We start from the raw sequence: 14,705 nt of genomic DNA, 5'->3' as shown, positions 1-14,705 counted from the left end.
GTCCAGGCTAGCCATGGTGCAGGGCCCGGTGGCACGTGTGGTTGGTGGCTACCGTGCCAGGCAGCGTGGCTCTGAATGGTGACTTTGTTGTACAGCTTTTTCAATGTGTTTGTACCCACTTTTGAATAGTTTAAAATAGTTTAAGGACTTTTCAGTGTGTTGTCTGAGAGCACCGGACTTCAAACATTTCCAGCTGTAAATGCTCATGAAATCTGCTGGAGTTTTGGAGGATTATGCCCATTGTTCCTGATTCCCTGCCTCCTGTTCTTGCTGGGTGTTAGGTCCCGAAGGAGGAACGCACGAGGCCAGAATGGTGAGGGATTACGAATTTACTCGCTCGTCCGCACACCAGGTGGCTCAGCCTGGATGGCTCCAGCCTCCAGTGACGGAGTCAGCGGCTTTTAAAGGACTCCAGGCGGGCTTTTTCTGGGCGGAGAATTCTCTGGGCAGGTCCAGATTCTGGGAAGTCCGGAGGGGAGAGAGAATGGTCTCAGCAAGTGGAATGTGGTCTAAGCAAGTGGAGTGCCCATTGGGAAGTGGCCTGAAGGTCAGTTCCCAGGGGAGGGGGTGTCGATTCAATAGTTCAGTCAAACCTGGTAACACGGGGTCCTTGTTGACCAGGCCAGGTAGGCCATCATCAGGGTTCATGTCTCACTAGTGAGTGTGCTGGTTTTCTGGGACTGCCTCAAACTCAGTGGCTTCAGACAACAGGAGTGTATGTTTTTACAGTTCTGCAGCCAAAAGTCTGAAATCAGGTGAGGGGGGGGCTGTGTTCCCTCTGGAACCTCCCCACCCCTACCCCGGGGGGAGAATCTGTCCTTGCTTCTTCCAGTGTCTCAAGGCTGCCGGCATTTCTTGGCTTATGGCCCCATCACTCCAATTTCTGCCTCCCTTGTCACATCGCCTCCTCAGGGAGCCTCTCCTCTGTGTGTCCCTTCTTGAGACACTTGTCCCTGGATTTAGGGTCCACTTGGATAACCCAGGGTGATCGCACCTCCAGATCCTCACTTTTATTGCATCTGCAAAGAGCCTTTTTCTAAATAAGGTCGCACTTACAGGTTCTGGGGATCAGACTGGGGACACACCTTCTGCAGGGCCACCCTTCCGCCCACCTCAGTGAAACGCACACTGGCCAGGGGTGGGTCACCTTGGCCACTCCAGGAGTGGACGTGGGTTCACGTGATAAATGAGATGCACCTGGGGAAGCGAAAGGAAAGACAGCGGGAAGGCAAGAACGTCTTAAGCTGTTCAAGAATGGACATGACAGCCCTGGCCGGTGTGGCTCAGTGGATAGAGCGTCGGCCTGCAGACTGAAGGGTCCCAGGTTCGATTCCGGTCAAGGGCATGTACCTTGGTTGCGGGCACATCCTCAGTAGGGGGTGTGCAGGAGGCAGCTGATCGATGTTTCTCTCTCATCGATGTTTCTAACTCTCTCTTCCTCTCTGTAAAAAAGTCAATAAAATATATTAAAAAAAAAAAAAAAAGATGGACATGGCAGTGCTGGTAATGTGCGCTGGAAAGGGCCGTCACCGCAGGGATACGTGCCGGCTTTCCTCCCGGGACTGTCATGGCTGTGATGATGTGTTTACCTAAGTATCCTCTGCCTGCTGTTAACGAGGAGGATGATAGATAAACGAAGGGGAAAGACTCTCCTGCCGGGATACAAAACAAAGAATGGAGCCGAATCCGTAAGTCACTCCGTGGGGCCAGGGGAGAGCGGCCCGCCTTTACGAGTTCTCCGGGCTCCGCGGGGACGCCATCGCCAGGGCCCCGCTTGTTCACGGTGGCTTTATGCGCCCATTGCTCTTCTCTGTCACCACCAGGGTGGCACTAATTTGGTTTTCGAATGAGGTTTTCTTGATGCTGTCATGTCAGCATCGGGATTCAAGGCAGGCTGCCTCCCAGACCTGGGCCCGCCCCCGTGTCACGGGGCCCCTCCCCCTCCTCACCGCCCCCAGGGCCCCTGGGGTTTGCTGATGAGCCCGGAGGCCATAAACAGTAATGGAAGTGTTTGCGTTGCTGCTGTGGGCTTGCCCTTGGGAATCCCTTCCCATCATTAGACGGGGAATCCCTTCCCATCATTAGAGCTTGACGCGAAGGCTTGTCCTCGCGGTGGCATTCACGTATTCCTTCACCCCTCCCCCCCCCCATTCATTCCTTCAGCAAAGCGCTGCGGAGTGTCTGCTGAGAGCCAGGTTCCAGCGCTGTGCTGGGCCCACAGAGCGGGAGAGGAAAGCAGGCTCGGGGTCACCGGACCCAGCTCTTCTTGGGAGCTCTGTGACCTTGGGAAATTCCTTTCATCCTTCTTGGTCTCCTCATCTGTGAAAGGAGGAGATAGATATAACTGTCGCTGAGCCCCAAGAGCTGCAGAGACCACTCGGAAATTGTGCGATCGGCTTTTCCCGGCTCAGTGATTCTCAGGTAGAGGGGACTGACCCAGACAGATTCCGAGAAGGCCCATCCCTCCTCTCCCCGCTGCGCGCCGCTCCCCGCCTCCACCCTGCTGGGGTTACTGCTTAGTCCAGGGGTCCTCCAACTTTTTAAACAGGGGGCCAGTTCACTGTCCCTCAGACCGTTGGAGGGCCGGACTATAGTTTAAAAAAAAAACTACGAACAAATTCCTATGCGCACTGTGGGCCCCGGACGCGTCGGCTGCTAAGCAGGACAGGCAGCGGCACCCGGCGGGCCGGATACATGTCCTTGGCGGGCCGCATGTGGCCTGCGGGCCGTAGTTTGAGGACCACTGGTAGGCCTCCAGGGAGCTGGCCCTCCCGGCCTCGCTCAGCCCTCCCTGCCTGGCTCAGTCCATGTTTCTCACAGACGGCACAGTCGGAAACAGAGCTGTGATTGGAGTGCGATTTGGTTTCTATCTTTTAAAAAAACATCAGTAAAGCACAGGGGAGGGGCGGGGAGCCGAGGAAGAGGACGGAGCCGTTCTTCTCATTCTCGCCTTCAAACCAGGCCCTGTTGCAGGCTCCCTGAGTTTCTGTCTCCCGGCTCCGACCCGCAGAGGAACCATCTGCCCCTTTAAGCGGCACAGAGCCGCCCTGGGCACCCCCTCTCTCTAATGCCCTGCACGCTGAGCGGCATCCTGGTGGAGGGACTCACCGCAGCTGCGGGAGCTGTGGCTGCTTCCCGCCGGGCGCGGTAATTGAAGTTCCGACGGCTCTCATTAGCCCAGCGACTCCTTCTGGCCCCGGTTCACCGGCTCCTCCGCCTCCTGGTTTACCAGCTGGCCCTGGAAGGTGTTGTTAGTCAGGAGAGGAAGGGGACATGCATATCCTTGACCGAGTGGGTCCTCCTTAAGGGGCTTGTTCAGGGTCTCCCAGAGCCAGGACTGCTGGTGATTCTGCCTCTGAGGTCACTGCCAGGCATTTGGAGCTGACCTGTGGTCCCCACGCCATGGTCGTGGCCCCTGGAGCCACTTGGCTGCCAGGCCCATGGGTCGCGCAGAGCAGAGCAGAGACCTCAGCTCGTTGGATCCCCTGCCAGGATGCTCCAGAGTTGAGGGCTTTGCGTTGTGCTGAGCCCCGTGCTGCTCCCTCGGTCTCTGCACCCGCTTCATCTGTCCACGCAGTCCTGGACTCCCTGGTCCTGGAGTCACGAGGGTCGCCGTCACAGCCCGTGTGCCTGGCACCTCACAGGGACACGCGTGCGGGAATGTAAAGGACACGTGAGGGGAGGGAGGCAGTCCAAGCCTCCTCCGGAAACCAGCCAGACGCACCTGCCCGAGCCTTGGCCCCGGCATCCATCTGTGGCTGACACCCTCCCGTGGACCCAGCCCAGGAGGTGGAGACAGTCGCCACCCCATCAGGCTTTCTGGAAGGGCAGGCCAGGAATCCACCCCGAAGGCCTCCCACCAGTGTGTGAGGTCCCCATGCCGGCCCACCCAGCCTGACGGTGTCATCTACTCGGCAGGATAATGAACTTGGGCTGGAGGTTTGTGTCTCAAGGAAAAAACCAGGAAAGAACCTGGGTACTCTCAGCTGGCGGCCTGGCCTGAGGGTGCCTCGGTGTGCTCATTTTTAAAAAATATGTATTTTTATTGATGTCAGAGAGGAAAGGAGAGGGAGAGAGAGAAACATCAATGATGAGAGAGAATCACGGACCGGCTGCCTCCTGCCTGCCACACACTGAGGATCAAGCCCGCAACCCGGGCACGTGCCCTGACCGGGAATTGAGCCGTGACCTCCTGGTTCCTAGGTCGACGCTCAGCCACGGAGCCACGCCGGCCGGGCGGTTTGCTCATCTTCATATGGGAGCAGGGATCCTGCGTGGGGTGGGGCCGGGGCACAGGACACCAGGCGCTGGACTCTCCTTGGAGGTGCGTGGCCATCTCGCAGGGAAGGGACCTGGGCTGGCCCCGCCGCGCCCTGTGGTGTCAGGAGCACGGACCTTGGGGTCCAACCAGCGTAGAAGCTCCCGGCACGAGGACAAGCATCCTTGGGGCCTCGGTTTCCCTACATGGAAATGGAAAACTGCCTCACACTCCCAGAGCTGCTGGGAGGGTGGAGCATCCTGTGGGCAAGGCCTCTAGCTGGTGCCTGGGTGCCTGGGTGCCTGGCCGTGGTGGGTTCTCAGAGAGTGAGTCCCCCCACTGGGCCCCGGTCCTGCCAGGGTGACCGGTGTGCAGCCAGGACAGGAACATCTCCCGGCACTCCTTGTTCACTGCCTGGTGTCCTGGGCCCAGGATAGCTGGGAGCTCTGGAGAGGGGACCCCAGGACAGCTGGGAGCGCTGGAGAGGGGACCCCAGGACAGCTGGGAGCGCTGGAGAGGGGACCCCAGGCAGCTGGGAGCGCTGGAGAGGGGACCCCAGGCAGCTGGGACTGTTGCCACGGGAAGCAGGGCAGACACCTGGTGGCCTAGGACTGTGGTCGGCAAACTGCGGCTCGCGAGCCACACGCGGCTCTTTGGCCCCTTGAGTGTGGCTCTTCCACAAAATACCACGGCCTGGGCGAGTCTATTTTGAAGAAGTGGTGTTAGAAGAAGTTTAAGTTTAAAAATGTGGCTCTCCAATGAAATTTCAATCGTTGTACTGTGGATATTTGGCTCTGTGGACTAATGAGTTTGCCGACCACTGGCCTAGGAGTTCCCGCCGTGAATCGGGTCCTGTGGAGACGCAGCACCGAGACCAGGGGCAGCTGGGTGGGCCCCGGGCCAGGCCTCTGCCCGCAGCACCCCTTTCAGTCCCGACCGTGAGGACCTGACAGGTGAGGGGATGGAGCCTACGGAGGTGGAGCTGTCGCCGGCCCACAGCCACGCCGAGCGGGAGGGGCCCTGCCCGTCCGCCTCCCGGCCCACACCCTCACCCTTGGCCACCTTGGAGTGTCCCTGATGTTGGGGCTGTCACTGCTATTCCAGCCCCTCTTGTGCAGGTCCTGGACACTGCCTGCAGCCCCTGTCACCCCTGTCCTCCTCTCCCCCTGTCCCCCAGAGACGGGGCTCCGGGACTTCTCCACGAGGCAGGGGGAGGCAGGAGCCAGGCTGTGTGTACAGCACTCAGAGCTCGCTTAGTCTGGAGGGCTCCCTCTGGCCACCTCTGGATGCTCAGTGCCTGTACAGGGTCTGGCACGCAGCAGGTGCTCAGTAAATACCTGCCGAATAGATAAATGGCCCCATTTAGGAAAATGCAAAGCACCTGGGCTGGCTAAAGGGGAGGGTGGTGTTGGCAGCGAGGGCTGGAGCGGGAGTGGGAGCCACCGGAGGCTTTAGGGAGGATCATGAGCGTGGTGAGGATGTTGCCGTTTCGGGAAAGTCCCTCCGGCCGCGGGGGAGACGGGGCCAGAAGGCAGCCAGTCTTCCAGGGGAGCCGTGACAAAGCTGGGCCAGCAGGGGCAGGAGAGGCGGCAGCGGGCTTGGCCGGCTTTGCCGGCTTTGCCAGCCATGACCTCAGCACCCCGCTCATGCCTGAGCCGCGTCTCCCCTGCGCCTGGAGCATACACGGGCTTGGCAAGGGCTCTGATGGGCACGCTGATGTGATGCGGCCCGAAGGTGTCTTGTCAGCAGGCCATTTGGCCCCACCCGCCTGCCTGGGCAGAGGCCGCGCCTGCGGGAGGCAGGGCGGGAGGAGGAGCCAGCGAGGCCAGCTGCCATGGGTCGGGGCCAGCACCAGGCCCCACGTTCCTCCCCACAGCGGCGGCTCACGCCGGCACGGGACAGCGCTTGACAGTTGGCAGAGCCCTCCGGCCTGGGCAGTTCCCGTCACTGTCACACACGGAGGGAAACTGAGGCTCGGAGGGAAACGAGGGCCAGGGAGAGTGAGATTCAGAGCCAGGAGCCTGGTGCACATTCGCCACATCCAGGCCCTCTCTGTCTTTGTCTCGTTATTAATTCTTGCCCCCCCGCCCTTCCTCTCCATGTCCCACGGCTCTGGGACTTGGTTCGGGTGCATCGTGAGAATAAGCCGGTACGGACCGCAGCTGACCCTTTCCAGGCAGGTGCTCACATTGCCAGGCACCTTGGTATTTGTTGCCTCATGACATCCTCCCGTCCCTTTAGACGGGCGAGCAGGCTCAGGCACATCGGTCACTTGCCGAGAATCGAGCGGCTGTTGAACGTGGGGTCTCCCGTCACGGTCTGGTCAGTGCTTCCGAGGGGCCTCTCAGACCTCAGCACCCGGGGACCTTGTCAGATGCAGGTTCCAGGCGCCAGTGATTCTGATCCGGGGTCGGGGCGGGGCCCTGGGAGCTCCGTCTCAGGAGAGAAGCCGGGCGACGCTGCCTCGGGCTCTCAGGAGCTTGTGCTGCAGGAGCGGCCGGAGCAGGTGCACTCCTCGGTCCCCTGCCCCTGTCGCTCTGGCCTCGGGCCACCTGACCACCTGGAGAGCCCACAGGGGTCTGAGGGAGGGGTGGCGCCTGGAGGGCTGTGTGGAGCCGATGTGGGCGTCCCTGCTGCCGTGAGCACCATCCGACCTGGCCTAGAGACAGGCCCGCAGCCTGACCGGGGCCTGCTGACCACAGGCAGAGCCCCAGCTGCCCAGTCCCCGGTCCCCAGGCCCATCTGCCTCTGTGCCAGCCAGGCCAACAGCCACTCTGCAGGGGCCGTCTGGCCTGGCAGGGAGGAGCTGGCAGCCCCAGCCCTGGCCCTGTGGGCACCCACTTGCTCTGGCCCCGGCGTTGGCCCCTCCGCTGGCGGAGGTGGGCCAAGCGTGGTCAAGGGTCCAAGATCACCCCTAGGCTCCCTCCCTCCCCCACCCCGCCCTCTTCTGGGGGCCTGCATTTCTGCCTGAAGGGAGCGGGGCCTGTCTTTAAAAGCACGTGACCCCCGCGGAGTGTCATCAGCCGTAAAAAGGACGGAGACACTGACCATCGCTCCAGCCTGGCGAACCTGAGGCTGAGGGAGAGAGGCTGACACGGGCCCCAGGTTGTAGGATTCCTGTCACGTGAAGTGTCCGCAGTGGCCGGGAGGGGCAGTGACCGCTGGGGTACAGGGTTTCTTGGGGTGATGGGAACGTGCAGCATTAGACAGTGGGATGGCTGCATCACACAGGGAATATGCTAAAACCCGCTGAGGCCGCGCTGTACAGTGTCCAGGGAGGACCCCGGGGTGGCTGTGACTATGCCCTGTTCTGGTCCAACGCGTCCCACAGCCCCGGTTCTCTGCACCCCTCCCTCTGCTGTCCTGACCCCGCCTGAGGGCGCCTCTGCGGAAGCTGGGGTTCGAGGAGCCCCATCTGAGCACCCGGTCCTGCATGTTAGCCCTGTCCTCACCACGGCCGTGCGAGAACGGACAGGTTGTCCCTACGTCACAGGCGAGGAGACTCGGTCTCGGGCCACACACCCTGCGGATGGCGATGCTGGGCCCGGGCCGGAGTCTGCGGGGTCAGGCCTGCCCTCTCACTGTCCCCATCCCCAGGGCTGTCCCAGGCCCCACAGGAGCTGCGGTGACACAAACAGAGGAGTAGATGTTGGCGTGCAGGCCGTGGCGGCTTCCCTGGGGCGGCGGCACGAGCGGAGACATGAGTGGTGATCCGGGCTGCCCGGGGCCCGTGACGCTGGCGCTGTGGTCAGCGCAGTGTCCGGGAGGCACCTCGCGTGTGGGGGCGAGGGGAGTGTGCACCCTCCCCACCTCTAATGCAGGGGGACAGCCCCACACCGAGCTGGGTGGGTGGCCGTGCTGTGCGCGGCAGCTGCTGTGAGGTGCCGCTCCCCTTTCTCAGCCAGCACCGCTGCGTAACACAGCACCACCGCGCTCCCAGGTCCTTCCTCCCAAACCCTTCGCCTCCGCCGCCCACTGGAGCTTCTCAGGCTGGGCACGTGCAGCTACACCCCTGCCACGATGGCACAACTGAGCCCCCAGAAGGGGTGTGACCAGCCCACGGCCGCGCAGCCACGGCCCTGGAGCCCAGGTCCAACCCAGGGTGTCTGCCTGGTGCACGAACGGCTCAGGAGGCTCTGCCAGCAGGACTCACAGTCACACCTCCTGCAGGGGCGGGGGCCAGAGCGGGTGGCGGATACGAAGCTGACGTATGTGCTGTAAATTGGCGGCAGACGTTTAGTGTCTGTTACTGTGGTAACCGCCCAGCATTTATGGACCACATTGGCCCGGGCACCCTTGGTTACGCTGCCGCTTTAACTGAATAGCGTTGTTATTGCTCCATCATAAACGTAATGTAAATTATGCCTATGTCCACACTCATCACACCACGTACGTAAAACACAGGCGTTTCTGCGTATCCACTGTACCTCAGTAGAGCTATTAAAATGTGTGTTCGTTACAGAAAATCCCGGGGACAGGAAAGTAGGAGAAGAGAATTAAAGAAAGCATTAAAAAGGTCTTAATCCAATCCCCTGAAGGCACCTCTGCTGACAGGATGGGACGTCGCCGCCAGGCCTCTCTGCCGGTGTGTGCTGCTTGGCGTGGCTGTGGTCACTGGTCTGTGGAATGGAAAACACTGTCCACTCAACTTGCTCTCCTGCCCTTCCCCCCTTGGGGTGCTGAGAGGAAACAGCAAGCACCAGCGCCACGGCTGGGACCCGGCGCTGCTGGGCTGTGGCCCTGGCGTGTGGCTCTCGGTGCCCCTGGGTGAGGCGGGGCTTCCCCACGGAGGGTTGGGGGGGCCGTGCCCGCGCTGGGGCCTGGCTGCACCCCACTCGCACCCTCGTGTGCACTTCCCAGAGCGGCCCCCCCGTGTTGTCTTTGTAAGTGGAGTGCAGTGGGCTTCCCTCTTGACCGATGCCTCCGTCCCGCCGTCACCCGCTCCCTGCACGCCTTCTTCCTCCTGGTTTCTTTCCCGCCAAAGCTGGCGTCACTGCGGCTCGGGGGCCTCCGACGGCCACTGGACAAGAGAAGGCTGTTTATGGACTAGAAGCGGGAAAAGCCCTCCCTCCGGGCTGAGGAGCAGCTCTGGAGACCAGGAGGAAGTGCTCTGAGCAACGCAAGGAGCCCCCGTGGGAGTGGAGCTGTCAGGAGTGGGGGTGGAGGGGGGCGAGGCTGGGAGAGAGGGCGTCCGTTACTCTTGACCGAGTTAGAGACAGGGAACTCCCTGGCATTCAACACAGATGTTTGTAATCGCGCATCTGCTGATTCTGGGGATCGGGGCTTGTTCGGGCCGGGGCCCTGCCTGGGCTGCGTGGCTGGGGCTGTCACACACTCGTCCCCTGTCCTCCTCCTCCTCCTGCCCCCCACCCCGGGATCGATGGGCTCAGGCCCGTCGAGGCAGGTCCTTCTCCGGGCGGTGGCCAAGGCCCAGGTTGGTGGCCTGTCTGCTGGTGTCCCGCAGGCCCAAGCAAACCACAGGGCCCAGCCCAGAGTCGGGGTCGGGGCGGCCATGCTGGGTTCCCCCACAGGCGCAGGAGGCGGGGAGATTGGGCTCCTGATGTGGGCTGCCTTGGGGACGCAGGTCACAAACTGTGTCTGACTCCGAGACCTTTGCTTTCCTCTGACATAAGATGGGGGTCGTTGGAGGTGGTGGTGCAGAGGCCAGCCCAGCCGGGCCCTGGGAGGCTGCTGGAGGGAGAGGCAGAGAAGTGGTGGCGGGGGGGGCGGGGGGGGGGCGGGGAATTGGGCGTGAAGACTGAGCCAGGAGGAGGAGGGGGAGAGGAGACGGAGGGAGGGAGGGAGGGAGGGCTCGAGGGGGAGAGAGTCAGGCCAGCCAGCAGAGGAGTGGGGGCTGCACAGAGAGGGGGCTGGAGGGATCGGGATTCGTTTGGGGACCAGTGGAGGGTTTTGAGCAGAGACACACCATGACTTGGGTGACCCAGCGCCCGGGAAGCTGTGGGAGAACAGAGTGGAGGTGGGGCCCCGGGAGGCGTGGTCTGAGGGGCGGTTGTTGAAAGGAGATCCACTGTGCCTATGAGTCCCCCCAGGAATGTGAGGTCACAGGGGTCCCAGCCACCGGGAGTGCAGTGGGGGGCAGGAAGGGGTGTAGTTGGTCTCAGTGGCCCCCAGGATCGGCTAGTGAGTGTCAGGTTTGCACCCCAGTCACCTGCGGGCACAGGAGGGAACCCTCAAACTGCTTCTGGAAGGAGCCGGAGGGGAGAAGGCAGGAGGCAGGAAGGAGACAGAGGGAACAGGGCTCTGCCCTGTGGCCAGCAGGGAGGAGGGGGCAGCTGTCTCCCCACTCCTCAGGCTCCTGCTGCCTGGTGGGGGCCCCGCTGGGGGGTGCAGGGCCTCTGGGTGGGGTGAGGTGGGCCCAGCTGTGTTGAACCGCATGGGACTGGGTCCTAATGAGCCACGCCTTCCTGTCTCTCCCCTCCCCCCAGCCGATGTCATCTCCACCGTCGAGTTCAACCACACAGGAGAGCTGCTGGCCACGGGCGACAAGGGTGGCCGGGTCGTCGTCTTCCAGCGGGAACCGGAGGTGCGGCGGGGCCTGGAGCGGGGGGCTGTCTTCGGCAGGCGCCCCACGTTCCACCAGAGGGGTCCCTGGGGCGCTCGCCTGCCTGCCGCGGGGTCCCGGGCTGGCTGGAAAGGGTGCACGGTGCAGGGTGGGGCCGGGCAGGTCTGGGGCAGGGAGACCCCCGGGTCCACTCAGCAGATGTTTGCTGATTGCTCACTGCACCCTGGACCGGGAGACGCAGGGCGAGCAGAGCCAGGCTGCCCTGGCGGTGCGGGCGCTGTCCCACCCTGGGAGGAGGGGGCTGTGGGCTGGCCCTCGGGGGGGTGGCGGTTTTGTTTGGCCCAGGCCCGAGCCCCAGCGACCTTGGTGGTCCAGCAGAATTCGGGTAAGATGGGGCGGCCTGGGACACCCTGCCCGGGGGCGCTGTTTCTGAACCGCTGAAAGAAAGGGGTGATAAAAGGCTCCATTTATTGAGCACCTACTATGTGCAGGCTCCTTGCCACCTTCTCTACGCACTTCCCATGTACCCTGGCTGCTCACCTCAGCGATGGGGGCTGACACCACCTTTCACAGACGGGGACACTTGGAGAAGGCACCCCAGCTAGTGAGCACAAACCAGGGCTGGAACCCAGACTGTGTGGCCTGTCCCCTACACGGCACCCTGCCCCTGAGGGCGGCTCCCGCATCAGACACCCGTGTCCCCGTCACCTCCCTCGGCCCCAGGGGTGGGGCAGTGCTTCATTCTTCCCACGCCACAGCCGGCTGGAGCTCGGGGGTGGAAGCGGCTAAGCAAGGACACCCCGCGGGGACGTGGGCAGCCCAATCCGTTACCCCGCCAGTCCTGTGGCAGGAGCGAGCCGACTCCGTGAGCAGGACTCGCGGGTCCCACGGGGGTGGCCGAGCACAGCCTTCTTTCTGCCAAACTGCAGAAGGAGGTTCCGCTGGGGGATGCGAGAGCCTGGGTTTTGAATTTTTCCCCTTTAAGGTTATTAAATCCCGGTCCCACTGACCTTTGTCGCACACAGCGCCCATGGGACACGGGGTGAATTGGAGGCAGGAATACGGAAGAACTTGAGAGCTTTCTAGAAGCAAGACAGGTGTAGAGGTTTGGCAGTTGGTGCTTTTCACACCTCTGGCCGCCGGGCGGGGAGGCCTCGTTGTAGTGTCAGATGGTCATATAAACGTGCCGTCTACTGGGAAGTGGCCCTGGTGCCCGCGGTGGGCTCACCACCTCATTCGTTTGGGGCTCTGCTGCCCACGCCAGGATGGGACCCCCCAGCGAGGGAAGCCGAGAAGCAATACCCTGAGTCTGACCTAACAGGGCACTGCCCCGGGGACGCTCTGCTTCAGAACATGCTCCGTCCTCACGTCCCGCCCCATGGACACGTGGGCGTGAGAAGCAGGCCACAGCCTCAGCCTCTGCGACAGACGGACCCTGTGGGGGGGGCTACCCTTAGTGGACACGTGGCCCAGGCAGGTTCAGTCACCCCTGAGCCTCCCCTTGCTGACCTGTAAAGTGGGGAGAGGACTCAGCCGAGAGGGGCCTCGAGGACCGAAGGAGATGAGGCATGAGACGCACTTAGCTCCGTGTCCGGCACATAGTAGGTGCTCAGTAAACAGGAGCTAGCTTGTCCTACAGCCACACAACAACGAGAGGAAAAAGTTGGGCTTCCTGTGACCCTTGGTGGATCCAGGGGCACCGCTGGCGCCCGGTCACCATTGCTGTCGGCCCACCGTGGGTTTAACCCCCGGGCCTGGCTCTGGCCTGTTCCCACCCCCCGCCGTCCTAGCTCAGGCCCCCATCGGGTTTCCTTGCAGAGTAAAAATGCGCCTCACAGCCAGGGCGAGTACGACGTCTACAGCACCTTCCAGAGCCACGAGCCGGAGTTTGACTATCTCAAGAGCCTGGAGATAGAGGAGAAAATCAACAAGATCAAATGGCTCCCTCAGCAGAACGCCGCCCACTCCCTGCTGTCCACCAACGGTGAGGGCGTGCTGCTTGCGCGTGTGCCTGGGTGTGTGTGTGCGTGTGTGCCCGAGCATGTATGTGCATGTATGTGTGCGTATATGTGCCCAAGCATGTGTGTGTACAGGCATGAGTGTATGCGCAGGTGTGTGTATGTGCCTGAGTGCGTGCATGCAGGTATGGGCGTGTGTGTGTGGCTGAGTGCGTACATGCAGGAGTGGGCGTGTGTGTGTGGCTGAGTGCGTACATGCAGGTGTGGGCGTGTGTGTGTGGCTGAGTGCGTACATGCAGGAGTGGGCGTGTGTGTGTGGCTGAGTGCGTACATGCAGGTGTGGGCATGTGTGTGTGGCTGAGTGCGTACATGCAGGTGTGGGCGTGTGTGTGTGGCTGAGTGCGTACATGCAGGAGTGGGCGTGTGTGTGTGGCTGAGTGCGTACATGCAGGTGTAGGCGTGTGTGTGTGGCTGAGTGCGTACATGCAGGTGTGGGCATGTGTGTGTGCCTGAGTGTGCGCATGCAGGTGTAGGCGTGTGATGTAATGGTTTATATCAAATGCTGTTTTCACCTCACTGACACGAGCGTTTTCCTCGGTCTTTGGCTCCTAAAAACAACGTCTGAGCAGTGTATCAATGCCACCCCGTGAATGTGCCCCTGTCCCCGCCTTCCCTGTTGGACACGGGCCATTGCCATGGTCATGCGCAGCAGCCAGGGGTGGAGGGCTGACACTCCCGAGGCAGGAGGGGCCAGGGAACACAGGGAGCCTGAGGCAGACACCGTCTTCATCCCCTCGGACGCAGGCCACCCAGGAAGAGCGATGGTGCCGCCTGGGAAGGCCGTCTGCGCCGGGATCCCCTCTTCCTTGGGGACCCCCGTCTGTTTTCTCTTAGGGCCTTCACCCGATTGGACGAGGCCCGCCCAGACTAGGGAGGGTGATCTGCTGTGCGCTGTGGGTTACATGTTAATCTCGTCTCAGAACACCTTCACAGCGACATTCACTCACGTTTGACCAAAGGGCTGGTGCCTGCGGCTTAGCCCAGCCCACACGTAAAGTTAACCCTCACAGCTGCCCAAGTTCTTTCCACGTTGGTGGCGGGATGGCAGAGAAGTGAGGCTCCCGGGGAGTGGGTGCTGGATGAGGGCAGGGGGTGCTGCTCGGAAATACAGGGCTTCCCCTCGGGGGCGGGAGGCGGTGGGGGGGCGTCAGGGAGGGGCTCGGAGACGCGGGGAGCTGCCTCAGGGCCGTCTCTCTGGGAATCGGCGAGAGACTGATAACTACCCTGAGCGTGCGTGCCCTTTGACCTGCGATGTCACCCTGGGGATCCAGGGTGAGGAGCGAGAGGAGGCAGGCAGGTGTCCCATGCGTGGAGATGTTCGCTGGGGCCGTTTACCAGGGAGGGAATTGGACGGAACCACCCCTCCCAGCACAGGGTGGCGGCCGAGCGAGCTCTGGGCCATGCGTCCGTGTGGGCGGGCGAGGGCGGACGGAGAGCCCATTCTCCGTGTTAACCGTGGGTCTTGTTCCACTTTGTTCTGTTTTTAAAGACAAAACCATCAAATTATGGAAGATTACCGAGCGAGATAAGAGGCCCGAGGGCTACAACCTGAAAGACGAGGAAGGGAAACTCAAGGACCTGAGCACCGTGACGTCCCTGCAGGTGAGCTGCCGGCTGGGGAGGCTGCGGGCTGTGGTTCCTTTTCTAGCCGATGAGGACTGCAGGGCTCGAGGGCCCCGGAGCGTTGAGCCAGAGTCAGCGCAGACCCTGCCTGCCGTCGTCTGCCTGCTCCGTGCCTCAGAGGCCTCCTGAGGACAAGGACCCCAAGTCTGCAAGGAGCTTTTCAGCTGCAATTGAGGGTGCATAGCAAGTCTGCAACCCCGTGTCACACAGAGGGAAACTGAGGCCCAGAGAGGGGCAGGAACTCCCCTGGAGCCGCCCAGCTAGTGAGTGGCAGAGCCAGCGG

The 14,705-nt window shown here is 62.1% G+C and overlaps 1 protein-coding gene across 2 annotated transcripts in view; it reads left to right on the top strand.

Annotated features, from left to right (window-relative positions):
• Positions 1–14,705, top strand: part of PPP2R2C (protein phosphatase 2 regulatory subunit Bgamma) — an 84,455-nt gene that overhangs the window by 40,227 nt on the left and 29,523 nt on the right. For both annotated transcript variants that reach the window (XM_080644682.1, XM_080644683.1), the window contains exons 2-4: positions 10,705–10,802; positions 12,600–12,765; positions 14,289–14,401. In XM_080644682.1, the coding sequence (XP_080500808.1) occupies positions 10,705–10,802; positions 12,600–12,765; positions 14,289–14,401 (377 nt within the window). The remainder of the gene's footprint in view (positions 1–10,704; positions 10,803–12,599; positions 12,766–14,288; positions 14,402–14,705) is intronic.

Source organism: Plecotus auritus, assembly GCF_963455305.1.
Source record: "Plecotus auritus genome assembly, chromosome: 1".
Classification (NCBI taxonomy): Eukaryota; Metazoa; Chordata; class Mammalia; order Chiroptera; family Vespertilionidae; genus Plecotus; species Plecotus auritus.
The sequence above is the reverse complement of the archived record's forward strand: the minus strand, read 5'-3'. Positions and strand labels throughout refer to the sequence as shown.